This window comes from Haplochromis burtoni, unplaced genomic scaffold, assembly GCF_018398535.1.
Source record: "Haplochromis burtoni strain Fernald_Lab_line unplaced genomic scaffold, NCSU_Asbu1 Contig_235, whole genome shotgun sequence".
In the NCBI taxonomy this organism is placed as follows: Eukaryota; Metazoa; Chordata; class Actinopteri; order Cichliformes; family Cichlidae; genus Haplochromis; species Haplochromis burtoni.
Window position 1 is genome coordinate 665,291 of NW_024582596.1, and position 14,927 is coordinate 680,217.

At 38.1% G+C, this 14,927-nt stretch overlaps 1 protein-coding gene across 1 annotated transcript in view; it reads left to right on the forward strand.

Moving 5' to 3' along the window:
* thsd7aa (thrombospondin, type I, domain containing 7Aa) overlaps positions 1 to 14,927 on the forward strand; it is a gene marked incomplete in the record, with an annotated part of 199,123 nt that overhangs the window by 83,617 nt on the left and 100,579 nt on the right. Inside the window, 2 exon segments of the mRNA XM_005937818.3 lie at positions 10,691 to 10,846; positions 13,684 to 13,887. Of these exon segments, the coding sequence (XP_005937880.2) occupies positions 10,691 to 10,846; positions 13,684 to 13,887 (360 nt within the window).

Genomic DNA, 14,927 nt, shown 5'->3' on the forward strand with positions numbered 1-14,927 from the left:
ACACAAATCTTTTTTACACACACACAAATCTTTTTTACGCACACACAAATCTTTTTTACGCACACACAAATCTTTTTTACGCACACACAAATCTTTTTTACGCACACACAAATTCTTTTTACACATACAAATCTTTTTTACAAGTACAAAATATTTATGACTACATTTTGAGCCCATAAACATCAAAGCTCAGCAGCCTGCATCCACAGAAATTCACTGCAGCTTATGTGTGTGAATGTGAGAGTGACTGACTAGTGGCATTGTAAAGCGCTTTGGGTGCCTTGAAAAGCGCTATATAAATCCAATCCATTATTATGTAATGTTTGATGTGTCATAATTTATTCCAGTCTATCTTGAAAATACATGTTTCAGAATCAGAATACTTTATTAATCCCGAAGGAAATTAGGGATGTCATGCACAAACACAAACTATTAGATCCTTAAGATCAAACCTATGTCAAAATTGTTTCATTATTTTGGTCCATTGGAGTGTGGTAAGCCATCAAAGGCCGCTACTAGAAACGAGAATTATTACATGAAATCGCTTGCTTGGCCAAAAATGGGTAAATTATGTAATTTGGTAAAAAACATTAAAAAATACAATTTTCATGTGTTGAGTTTAGAATGAAAGCAATTTACCCTAAATTGTATGATTTAGTACTGTCAGTAACAAGGAATCAAAAAAGGTGGTTATAATGGGTTTCAATTGGCCAAAAATGGCCACGATAGAGCCAAGAGGAACAATTTGGTGTATAGTGAATATTATTGACATTATTAAGGAGCTGATGTTGAAAATTAAAAAATCTGAAAAAAATACACACCTTTGGGAAGTTTCATTCCATTTGCATTAACAGAACGAAAATGGTCGAAAAAAGAAAAGTGAAGTGGCAACAAATGGCCAGGATAGAGCTGGTTAAGCTAGATGCTCACTACAACATACAGACACCTGCACCCATTCCCGGCCCACTTAAACTACTGAGTATAACGCTATAAATTATACCTTTGAACCTAAAGTAATGAGCCTGATTTGAAAATGTCAGGAGTAGAAATACAGATATTTGTGTTGAAATGTGGTGGGTAAAAGTAAAAAGTAAAAAACAAGAAAAATAACTACTGAGATAAAGTACAGATAGCTGAATATTCTACTTACCTACAGTAATAAAGTATTTATACTTTGTCACTTTCCAACTCTGCAACGTATGTTGTTTTGAAACCAAGTTGTTGTTGGTCAAAGGCATGTGCCAGGTTTTCTGTACTCTGGTTTTAAGTAGTGGTCGGCGGATCGATCCAAATATTGACTGTATCGATACCAAGTCGTCATCACTATCGGATCGAGATAGCCTGATGAGATCGATTCTTTACTTTAAGTTCCGCTCTTGTTTTCAGTGCTGCAGATGAAAGACGAAACAGCCAGACTCACCGCTCCTGTGTCAGCACAGAGCAGGCACACTTTGTCCCCCCCTCTTGTGTTCAGATGTTGCGCCGTCACGTGACGTGACGCTTTGGGGGCTTCTCAACAGGACTTGTTTGTTTTAATTTGTTTACCAGTTTGCGTGCACTTTTTAATTTAAGATTTTTCTAAAAAAATTGATAATACAGCATTTTCTATTTAATTATAAACTTTGTCCTAATTATGTCCTGGGATTTAACTATTTAATAATAAAAAAGGAAACATCACAAAAGACACTTAAGGTCATGAAAATTAATTGAGATTTAGCAATTCAATGACGCATCCACCTTATTTATAGAAAAGTATTGGTATCGGCGATGCAGTATCGTACACCACTAGTTTTAAGCATTTAATGGTGGCATTGTGGTTAGTGCTGTCACTTCTTATTAAGAGGGTTCCTGGTTCAAGCCCTGCTGTGTTCAGAGCACTCTGGCTTATTCCTCACAGTCCAAAAATATCAATGTTGGTTGTAAATAAGCCACGTATGTCAGGTGCTGTATAAATGTTATAGTCTAAAGTGCTTTAAGAGGTCAGGAAGACTATAAAAGGGATTTCTAAATGTGTTTACAGTAAAACAAATTATCCATTAAAAGTCTAGTATTTGTTAATAATTCCTCAGCTTGTTTTCACGCAAATTCAAATTTCCAAAATTTCCAAATTCAGTCTGTAACAGCTACACAATGATAAGTAAGTAAAAGTAATTTTTTATTGATATAGCATCTTCCAAGATAAATATAAAAAGTGCTTCATAACAAAAATGCTAAAATGATCTTTAGCTGAGTGAGAGAGTTGCAGAGTTTCTGTCTAATATAGTTTTCAGCTTTGCATGCTGCACAGTGAGCAGGCTTTGAGCAGCCCTCAGGGACCTGCTTGCGACGTATGGATTAAAAGTACGTCTGTAAAAGTTCTTGATGCTTGGCTATGTTGAGCTCTAAAAGTCAAAAAAAGATTCTAAAGTGGACTTTGACGTTGACGGAAAGCTGGTGTATTTGAATTAGCAAGAGTGTAATGTGAAGACTTAGTGAGGGAGGTTTTTCTAATACAAATAAATAATGCATGTAGACATGATGAAGTAAATTCATCAATAACAATTTACAGTTCAGAATGTGACACAGTATTTGTGATAAATGCCAGATATTTAACACAAGTTTCTAAAGTGAAAGCTGCGCTAAAAGTTGCTAAGCTTTGTGTAGTGAATATGGCAAGACCGAGAGTTTGCATTACCTTAACCTTAGGTTCAAACAAGGACTTGTGTTTTCTCTCCATTAAACTGGAAAAATGGTTAGCCATCCAATGTTTAATAGAGTCCAATCACCTTTGCAAAATCTGTAGTTTAGATACATCTTGGGGCTTAGAAGAGATATACAAGTGGATATAATTTGCATGGCAGTTATTGCCTTCATATTCCACATCTTCCCGAGCTCCTCTCTCAGTCCTTGGTATTTCTCAAGCTTCTTGTGTTCCCTCTTCCTGATGTTGCTATCACTTGGTATAGCTACAGCTATCGTTATAGGCCTCTTCCTCTGCTTGTCCAGTTTCTTTGCATGTGTGTCCTGCCTGCTAGCATCTTGTACCCTGCTGGTATGTGCTGGAATCTTTCAGGGCATCTTCACACATCCTGCACCTTGAGTCTTGCCTGGTGTGGTAGATGGCAGCCTCTATCGATGTCGCATGCTCCTGTGCTGCCATATGCAGTGCACTGTGTTCAGCTTTGTCAAGCTATTGGTAGGAATTTTGATATGAGTCACTTCTGCTGTCTGCCAGTGGTATATGCCATACAGGGGCCTGTTCTTCCATGACCTCCTTGTCCCACTTCTTTCTTGGGTTTCTGCTGTCTGAGGTATTCACTAAGCACATGATCAGTTGTGGCCATTTTCCTGATGTACTCATAGATGTTTGCTTTTTAATCCTGGACAGTGGTTCTGTCAATCACTAGTCCACAGTCTCCTTCCAACTTGGGGTTGTGGCGTTTCTAGCAGCCTCTTTCGTTGTACATGTACAATAAGTAAAGACAGTAAAGAGCTGTTCTGTTCATGGTTCCCATTTGCCTGTGCGATTCCAAGGTACTTGTATCTGTTCTCAGTGTTTGCCTCAGTTGCCTTCTCCCCTCAGTTCTGATTACCTTCCCTCTCTTTGTTACCATCCCTACTACAATGCTCCTGTCGGAATGAAATTCTGATGTCATTGCTGTAGATCCTAGTAGTGTGGATCAGTAAATCGATGTCTTGGTCACTACAGAGCACTGTTTTTAAAGAAAAAGAGATGTACGGTGGTGCGGTGGTTAGCACTGTTGCCTCACAGCAAGAAGTTCCTGGGTTTGACTCCACCATCTGGCCGGGGCTTTTCTGTGTGCATGTTCATGTTCGTCTGGGTTTGGTCCGGTTACTCTGGCTTCCCACAGTAGAAAGGCTTGCAATTAGTTAAATAACATGCCTTAATGATTCTAAATTGCCCATAGGTGTGAATGTGAGTGCGAATGGGTGTCTGTCTCTATGTGTCTGCGACAGAATGGTGATCTGTCCAGGGTCTGTCGCCCTATGACAGCTGGGATAGGCTCCAGCCCTGTTATGGATGTTATAAAACCAATCCTCTTCTTTGTATGCTCCTAACATTTAGGAACATGTTAAAATTAGGAATTTTTGCTTGTCTCATTTTAGTCCTTGTCATTCAAATCAATTACATTGAAACTATTGTCACTTCTTAAGGATTCGATGTGAAATAAGAGCTTTCCTTCCACAGACAACCCCCATCTCTGCCTTTTTGTAGAACTTTCTAACTGAATGCATTTGATGTGTTTTGTTCTTTGATTAAAATAATCATAGAACTTTCATCTGATTTTTAAATTACAGTTATAATCCCAGTCCTAAAAAGTAGAGAGTCCAGAGTACATTAATAAACCTGATGTTAAGACATCCAAAACTTTGTGACATCATGTTGAATTTATAATAAAGTGTAATTTAAAAATATGCAGAAGTCATTTTCACATGATGGCATGATCTAACAACTCAAAATAGGGCTGTTTAGTTTATCTGGTCTACAAAATTCAGCCCAAATAGTTGATAGGAGTTTCACACTTGATCCTATACAGTTTCATTTGCATGGTTGCAAGGTTGAAACTGGGTTTGGAAAACAACCCCCTGCAGGTACGAGCATTGGACTGAAAGTGTCTTTAAAACCAGCAAAGAACAAATCGAAAAAGAAACAGCTTAAAACAAAAATATAGAATTAATAAAACGAAACTTTATTGAAAACCAAAAAAAACACATTATGATTTAGTATTTCTATTAATTAGATCATGTACTGACCTGAGTATACTGATTAGTGCCAGTTGCACTCAGCCATTCATTAATATTGCTAGAAACATCAATGTACTTTTACAAATGGGATGAGAGGAGGGTCAAAAAAAGAAAGGTGTGGCTCTACAGACACCCTTGTGAACTACAGACACCCATTACACAACATCCTCATGACCAGAGCCAGGGACACAGACGGGAAGAGAAATGTGCTAAACTTGACTTGGCTCAGTCCGGTGTTGCCTCGCCATGCAGGTTCAGATGAGGAGATCGAGAATATTCCAAAATTAACTGGGTTGGACAGAAGTGGGATACTGACAGTCAGTGAAACTGACCCTGAGGGGGAAGTGGATTAGAGTAAATGCAGTTTTGGTTGCTTGAACTAGACCACTGGCCTGGGAATAAAAAGCTTACTTTTAGTTCATTGAATTATGAATTATTTATTTTAAAAGTACCTGTTCTATTTTATTGTGTCTATTAATGTTCTATTAATTTCTTATTTATTTTACTCTTTCTGTGCACTTTGCAACTGTTTCTCTGTCAGAAGCCCTTAATAAATAATTTTTGATTATTAAGGTCCTGATCTGGTTAACTTAAGACATTTCCATCTCCAGGCTTATGATTTATCAGAGGACCCTTCGATTCTTCTATTTCACAATACTTATATAATTTTGTAATTTACACTTTAAAAATGGCAACAGTAAGGGCTACATTGGAACCTTGCAGTTCGACAGATAACAAGTCACTTAGAACGCAGCATTGTGGAGACAACAGGATGTGGCAAACCAACAGGGAAGATGCTGTAGCTGATCAGTGTCTTGACTGCACTGCCAGGTTGCATTTAGGTGTTACGGGTGTTTTCGGAATAGTGTATGCATCTAAAATCCCATTTGATACATTTTTATATTGAGTTTTTCCTTCTGTTGTGTGCTTAATTAATATTTTTATAATGCAGAAATTATACATTTGTATTTTTATAAAATATCATCTGCATAAAAAATGGCTTCATGGTCTATGGTGGCTGTTTGAATAAATTTTTGATATTTTCATTTTGTCTGATTAAATCCTCTACTGGCTCTATGAAAAATGTAAAGAGCGAAGCAAAGAGAAGACATCCTTATCTAGTAACATTGTGGAGCGTGAGGATAAGATTAAAATGTGAGATTTATTGATAAGTAAAAGTTGTTTACCTTTAATAACATCAGTCTGGTCAGGATGAATTAGAATTGGTATGATTTTGTCTTGTCTAGATGCCTGAGCCTCATTTATAATTTTAATGTCTGTATTGATTTGAGAAAGCAGCTGACAGTCAGAGAGGCTGGCGTAATCTTTATTTGGTTTGGAAAGCAGGGTGATCATTGCTGTGTTCAAACTTGGTGAGACTGGTTTTAAAATCTGAGGTCATTCTTATGAGTAGTGGAGATGGAAATGAGCAGAAATGTTCGTAGAACTTCGCAGTGAAGCCATCAGGTAAAAATACTTTCATGTGTTTTTCTTTCTTTATTCATGTTTTCTCAGTTTGCATACAGTTTTTATTATTGCATTAAAACTTATGTTGTATTAGCAACTCAGTGACTTATTGAATGCTGTAAATTAGTGACTTTATCCATCTTAAGGTTTTGATTGGTTTAGTGGCTCCTTTTTAGAGATTTCTCTCAAAGAGAGAGAGGACCATATTACTGACTGGAATGTCTTAGAGTCACTTTGTGTATCCTGATCCCACTTAATCCAGCTCCACCTGTCTATTTTGCTTAGCCTAATTTTTTCTGGTATGATTATTAGTATTTTGTTGCCAGAACATCCCAGTAAAACAAAAGAATCTGAAACCTTGCGATATTTTAAGATGGGTAAGTGAGCTCTATTGAGCACATGTTACACTGGTGGCCTCACACACCTCTCAACAGATGCTTAATTAAACTATGCTCTAATATTTGTTCCAAACTCTACCAAAACATTAAAAACAAACAGATTTTGTTGCTGACTAGTAAATTGCTTTTGACCACAGCAGTGATATAATTTCTTAGAGCTACTGTCATTGCAGAACTTGTGATTTTTAATTCGGATCTAATTGGCTGATAATTAAGTTGTTGTAATGTAGGAATTTGCTCTCTAAAGATGATCAGCAAACCCCAGTGGGACTGAGACGTTAATATCTCAGAATACTCAACATTATGATCAATGCAACACCTACAGGGCATGAAACTGTGGCATGCTATATATAATAGCTGTCTAACTCTGATGCAATGAATCTTCATCTGGAAAGGAACTGGCAATAAGGTTATTAGTCAGCTGGTGCATAGCAGCACAGAGCAGTGTTGGGAAGCACAGCACAAAGAAGAATGAGTCACAAAGAGTCAGAGCTCTGTTATGCTTTTAACCTTCACTGGTAACGACTTCATCAGTTTCTTCACAAATAGAATTTTAACTGTTAGAAAAAACAATACTCATAACGGTCTCACAGAAATTACATTATGTACAGCTATTTTCAGTATCATTGATACTGGGAGGTCTCCTTCCAAATCTGGAGCTGCTGGTCAATCTGAGGTGCAACCTAGCAGTGTTGGGGTGGACCAAAAGATAATATCCCAGAAGGGTTTAGGTCAGAAGAGCATGGTGGCCTGTCAATGGTATTAATTCCTTATCCTCCAGGAACTGCCTGCATAGAGGCATTTGAGGTATTGTCATGCACCAGGAGGAATCTAGAACTGACTCCACTGGTGGAGCTCTGAGATTGCCCATCCTGTTCTTCCTTGCACAGAGAATCTCCTCCATGCTCTTGAGATTGTGCTCGGAGACATGGAGGGGCTGAACTTCCTGTGCAACCTTTGTAGAGTCCATGTATTGCCTGTGTCAGCATTGCCAAAAAAAAAAGAAGGAAAAAATAGAATAGAATAGAATAGAATAGAATAGCCATGTTATTGCACACGTACAGCAAAATTGTGGATTCACCTCACAAGCTGTGGATGGAATACAAATATAAATAGCTGAACAGCAAGAATACATTTCAGAGAACAGTAGTATGTACAACAAGCGGATTATGTACAATCAAGTGGAATACATACATCAGGAAGACGTCTATCCCAGGAGCCTATCCCAGCTAGTATGGCAAGAGGCAGGTCGCCGATCTGTAGCAGGGCCAACACAGACAGCCCACATTCACACCTATGAACCTGTGGGCTCTTTCTAAAAAAAATATTAATGTAGGGCAGATGAACATCCATTGATATCAGGTAACTATAAAAGATATATTTCAATTCATTTATTTATTTATTTCACACTTGGTACAACAGATCAAACAAACCAACCACACTTTCTATCAATAAATCACTACAACCATGTGTGAAAAGGAGCAGGAAGAAGAAAATATTCTTATTAAACCCCGCCCCCTATCTACAATCCAATTTATATTACAAGTGGGAACCAAAAATCAGGGAACAAACTAATATTAACATTTATCTCCGGTCCTAACCCAAACCAAACAACAAATTTACAATCAGGATATACCACTCCACATAGTAACAAGGAGAAAAATAAAATTAAAATAAATAAAACAAAAAATTATAATGGATCCTTTTACAATGAACTCCAATTTCATTCACATTCTTCATATTGAGTTATTGTTTTAAGCATGTAACACTTTTTAAAACAATGTAAATTTATACAATTCTTTAAATTATAACGAAGTGAGTTCCACAGTCATATACCCCTAACCGTTGTACTCATTAATCTTTGTGTAGTCCTAGCTAACTGATGCTTAAAATAAAATTTCCTTCTGCTGTCTTCTCCCCCTGAACACAATAAAAATACTCTTTGTAACTTAAAGGGCAAAATATTATTTTTAGCCTTAAACATAATTAATAGTGTGCGTAGTTTCACTAAATCTCCTAATTTTAATAATTTTGATTTTATAAATAATTTATTTGTATGTTCTCTATATTTAACAATTATGAATCATTCGTATCACTTTCTTCTGTAATAATGGCAGAGTAACTTTGTAATTAAGATGAATTTAGTAGACACAATTACAACATCGGGCAATGAATGAGTGTAGGTAGATTTCTTCTACATATTCGTATGCATCAGACAAGTCAATATGGAACTCTGCAAATGCTGCTGATTAATGCAATGGTTCAAATAAGTAAAAAGAAAACTGGGGCACCATCGGGAAAGGGGCCGGTGCTCAAGCCCCTTCCACCCCCACCCTCTGCACGTGTCTGGACAAATGTATGACAGTATGACAGACACACACATCATCGAAAACTAAACACATTTTCTATATAAATTCAGTTAATTTTGGTTAGTTTTGTTAAAGATCATTCTAGTTTTAGTTAGTTTTCCTTTTTTTTTTTTTTACAAAGTCTCGTTTTTTATTTTTATTTCTACATCCATCATCCATCCAACAAAAATGTTTTTTTACTTTTAGTGTTCGTTATTTGGTTAGTTTTTGTTAACGATAACAACCTTGCATTGGACTAGGTCTAAGTAGAGTCCTTCTGTGAGTGGCCTGATCCAGGAGCAGGTGGAAGGGGGGATTTGAAGGAGGCCCAGTTTGGTGATGAGGATGTTTGGGATTGTGTTGCTGAACGCTAAGCTGTAGTCCACGGAGAGCATCCTCATGTAGATCTTCCTGTTCTCAAGATGGCTCAGTGCTCTGTGAAGGGTGATAGTAATGGCATCCTCTGTGGACTGATTTGCTTCTTCAGCAAACTGGTGGGGGTTGAACGAGGAGGGAGGCAGGCAGTCTCTGGTGTGCTGAGAAACACTTCATGGCTACAGACATGAGAGCTATAGGTCTGTAGTCACTGAGGCTGTCTATTCCAGTGTTTGGGGGATGGGAATGATGGTGCAGGCCCTCAGACAAGCAGGAACAGTGGCACGATTCAGGGAGAGGTTGGACAGCCTGATGATGAAAACCCATGTCAGTGATCTCCTCCTGTAAAACAGGTGTAATCAGGAGGAATACGATTAGAAATGAGTATATCAGAGGTAAAGTTCAAACTGAGCAGTTTGGAGACAAAGAGAGGCAAAGATGGAATATCTTGGAATGAGAACAAAAAGTTCCAAGAGGGAAAATTGTAGACTTACACAAGATGAGGAGGTCCTCTGGACCTATTTCCAAACAGCTGCAGATTGCAAACTTAAAAAATCTTTTTGTTGATGTTGAATAACTGTTGAATGGCAGTCTATAAATCACATCAATAACTTAAGCCAGCCTAGATCTCAGCTTGAAGTACTTTTTGAACTTTCTAGCAAGAAAGAAAATTAGATATGACAGGAGTGACTCAAATGGACAAACTCTTGCTCTGGGGCCCAGCTCTCGTTCACTCACCCAGAGCATCACAGGGCAGTGGTGGTTGTAACACTATGAGAAAGAAAATGTCTGCTTTCTATCTTACCCGCTATTCCCAAAATATTAACAATAGAACCACCAGTAGTCCATGATAAAGTGACTGGATTGCTCATCCGCCAGCTTTTGCCACATTAGCACTCAAGGGCATGTCGTCTACTGCCTACCGAGCAACGCTATTAAAGGACACACCTTTGGCTAAGCAATTTGTATGTGCATGAGTTCTGCTGTGACACAACTATGATGACTCATCAGCCTGACGACCTTGCAGACAGCCATCTGCAGCTGATGGAGCAGAGGTCAACTGACAATCAGGACTCACTATGCCGTCTGTCATGTGTTGTAGAAGTCACATGACTGTGGGTATATGCGGAAAATACATGGATTAGCACCCTCAGCACCACTTACTGAACAGATAGCTGAGTACTTTCTAATCACTTTACAAGGCTTTGAGTGCTCAGGTAGAGTAGAAAAGCCCTATATAAGAACTATATAAGTCCATTTACCATTTTAATGAGCTAGTTTGTTTTTAAACTATGTCTTAAAGCCTTTTTGGCATAGATTAACACTGTGTCTTTGTCCTTGTCTGTGTCTCTATAGCACTGCGGCCAGTGGACAGTAAGCTTTGTCTGGGTATTCCTCCAAACACCACCCAACTCTGCCACATAAGCTGTCCTGTTGATTGTGAGGTATCTTCGTGGCGCACGTGGGGACCCTGCACGTATGAAAATTGTCAAGACCAGGTAGCCAAGAAAGGTAAGAGATACTGTTAGGGTTACAATAGTATATTGTGTCATAAAGTGACCAATCAAAGGAGTTCTGTAGGGTTTACTTTCCTGAAATCTCCCTTTAAAAATCGCATACCCCTTCATCTGCCCTACGGTTGTTATTGTGCCCCAATAAAACAAATAAGCCAACAAAATTTGCAGTGCATTGACTTTTACCCAGATTTACAATGTACAAAACATTCTACCTTCATATTCTGTAGTATTTTACTGCGTTTTTGATTGTGTATTGCAAATGTTAAACTTGATGTTGACAATAAAGTCAAAATCAATTACAGAAGCCATACAGTTGGAATGGGTCTCTGACTGCTGTCGTGGGGATGTTAGTCCATCGGTAGAGTTGACACAGTCACTGCTTCATCTCTAGTTATCCCTGGAACAGCAGTGTCCACCATGACTCTGCCTTAATGAAGAACATCAAATTAAAAGGATGACTAGAAATTGTTGAAATGGATCCTTCTGGCTTTATTTACTTTTATCGTGTGTCACTGTCAGTCCATTCCCTCCCTTGAGATACTTTGTCAGACCTTTTTTGCAGCTGTCGTCCTGAGTATAACCTGTGCACTTCAGAAATTATCTGGCAACTTCAATTTGCAGTCACGTCATCAATAAACACTAGTGAGTTGGTTTCACATGTCCATGCCATGTGGTAATTTTTGAATCATGAGGCGTTCCTTTCCTTATCTTTGCTTTTCTCTTCCTTCTTCTTGTGATTCAATTTAATCTTGTTTTCATATGTTTTTATTTTTGTTTGGTTTGTTTGTTTTCAGAACTATTTTTTTCAGAACTGTTTTCTCTTAACATCTAATCTTGTCTTCCTGTTGTTGGGTTTTACCAGGGGTGCGAAATTTTACTGTAAAGCCAATGATTTTCCTTCATGAAGGCATTTCATTCAGAAAGGTGTGTCTTGATTGTAGATTTGAAAAATGACCTCATTAAGAGTGTTCTTAACCAAGGAAAGTATTTTGTGATCAGCCACTTTATTCTTCTCCTGTGTCCTTCCAATGTCACTGAGCTGGATAAAGAATACATCAAATTGCTGACTTGGCCACTCCTAAAGTATTTTCTATCTCTCTCATAGGTTTATTTCAATTTTTCATGAATGACTTGCATCAAGATCTCTTTGGACCTCATGTTGACATTTCCAGTGAACAGCCACTAAATAGTTCAACACTTGAATTGAACTTCAGGTCATTTGTGACTGACTAAATGACTGAATAAAGAAACTGCTTTTCAGTCAGTTTTGAATGTTGGACGTCTGAAAATATGGGACTATGTATAAAAGTGCATCTAAGGAATTTTGTTAAACCTTTTAAAACTGAAAGTCTTCACTGCACACACATCTTTTCCCAGTAAAATCTACCGGGGTACAGTACAGTGTCAAAACAGTAAAAAAAAGTGTCAGATTTATATCAAAGTAAGTGTTCAACAGCAAACTGAGCACTTGTTTTCTATGTCACATACATTTCACTTTCTGAATTCCACAAGAGGGAGGTTGCCATCATGTTTTACTATATAGACAGCCTATGACATCCTTGACCAAGTCCCAAGCTATGTGTCCTCAATTTATGCAGTCAGCAGTGTTCAAGAATAAGACATGTGACCTGGATAAAACTGCAGTGCTATCATCTTAATTAATGTTAATTAGCCACAGCTGACTGAATTTAGTAGATGACAGTTGCCTTTTCAAAATGTGAAATGGTTTTAGGACACAATGAATAATGCAAAATTAAAAACAAACAGAGCCAAAATCTTCATGTCAAAACAAAGATTCATAACTTATCACATAGCCTTCACTCCTGCCTTTCAGTTATTGCATCCATGATACACTCTGCAGATAGCAAGTCAGTGATGACTGAGAGTATAGCATTCAGTCCTCATCTTCGTTTATACAACCCTAATCCCCACCTCAACTCTTGCCGATCAAACAATTTCCCAAATTAATTTTTGTCTTCAGGTATTAGTCATGTGCAACATATAACAGACAATCAACGCAGGACTACATAAAGTGCAAGTGTGCAAAAATTGCAAAAGAAACAGAACAATACAGGCACAAGACAGCGCAGACACAAACATGCAATAGAAAAGCGCAACAATGACAGTAGGTTGTGCAGAAAGTAACTTGATATATGAAGGTGTGTGTGTGTGTGTTAGTCCAGTGTGTTCAGGAGTCTGGCGGCTTGGCCGAAGAAACTGTTTCGCGGTCTGGCAGTGAGCGCCTGGTACCTGCCAGAAGGCAGCAGATTGAAGCTTGTGTGTGAGGGGTTTTCCACAATGCTGGTGGCTTTGTGGAAGTAGCGGGTGTGATGGATATATGCATTGCATTATTCATCATGCAAAGTTCTTTGAATCTTTGTTAATTTAACTCCTAATCCATCCAATTTTATTTATAAAGCACTTTAAAATACCCAGCACAGGACAAAAGTGCCGTACAGAAAATAGGTCAAAAACAATAGAATAACAGAAAACAGCAAATATAAATAAATAAAACACACAATACATAAAAATTAAAACAGCCCTATATTAAAAAAACAAGATAAAACCGCATAGAATCAACTAAAAACAACGAAAATAAAACTAAAAATCTCTAAAGGGAGACCGTTCCACAGTTTTGGAGCTGCTCCAGCAAAAGCATGATCTCAGTCACTTGTGCTACATGTAACAATGGACTGTTAAAAGCAACATTTCAATAAAAAACATCTGGTGAAAAAATATGCTACAGTTGTACACAAGCTTACACACAGGGGTAGCCATAGTTTATTAGTTTGAGATCATGTAGCTCATTAGATTTCTGTTGTTCCCCCAAAGGCTTTAAATTGAGGAAGAGGAGAATCATCAATGAACCAACAGGTGGGACAGGAAACTGCCCCCACCTGGTGGAGGCCATACCATGTGAAGACCCGAGCTGCTACGACTGGCTGGTGGTTAAACTGGAGGACTGTATCCCAGATAATGAGGAGAAGTGTGGACCAGGAACCCAGATCCCTCAGGTCCAGTGTGTCAATAGTGACGGTGAGTATATGTGAACATATTTATCCTAGTCCGAGCTTTAGGAGTAGCTGGTCTCTGAAGTGCTTGGAGATTGCCTTTAAGTTTTGGTTCCAAGCAAAAGCTACTGTGGTGTTTTGACACTTTCCATAAATTATCTATCACTCTGCTAGCAAAACATCCCCAGGGTACTATCTTCATACTGTAGAAAACTCAAAACACTGATGATTTTCTGTAGTCAGGTCTCTCTGAGTAGACAGAAGATAATGTTTACAGAAGGTGTAATTCACACAGAGTCACGTGACAATTATGCTTAAAATTGTCTACTTTAAAAATACTTTATGTAATTTTGGCACACTATGTGCCATCACCACAGAAACAGTGCCAGTGGAAGGTCAGGGGCATTTCTCCACTGTCACTGAGTTTAAAGCTGCTGTGAAAGCTTGCCTAAGGGTGGGTGATAATGTGTTATGTACATCATACTTTAGGAGGCTGTGTGGCACCTGTGCTGGGATGTTTCTTACACCTTTTAGGATGATTATTGATTTCTAAGTAGTCCATCGTTGATTTTATCGTAGTCTGCCGTCCCATTCACATCTCTGTGTGTTTTTCACAATCAAAAGATAGCATCATTTTAGAAATGCATATGTTTAAAGTAAAAGTCTCAGTGGTTTAGAATTGTTTGGCAATGAGACACTCTACATCGATGATGTAAATGAATCATTTTTTTAGGTTGTAGTCAGTGTGATGTAGGTCAGTCTTTTCACTTTGACTGATGCAGAGATTCTTGTCATCTATCCTGGTTAATCTCAATATGCTCCTTGCCCAACACTGTATTTACTGTATTTAACATAGATTTCCCTATTGTTTGTGCTGTTATGACCAATTTCATCATGTTCTAGTGTGAGTGTATAGCTACTTTGCCTCAGGGATTTTCCTCTCACTTACACAGACATAAGGATTCAACGATTCAAGGAGCTTTCTTGTCATTTGCGTCACATGTTTACATGAGGTGAACAAAATTATGTACACACGGTCCCGGAGCGAAAAGAAAAAAGAAAGAG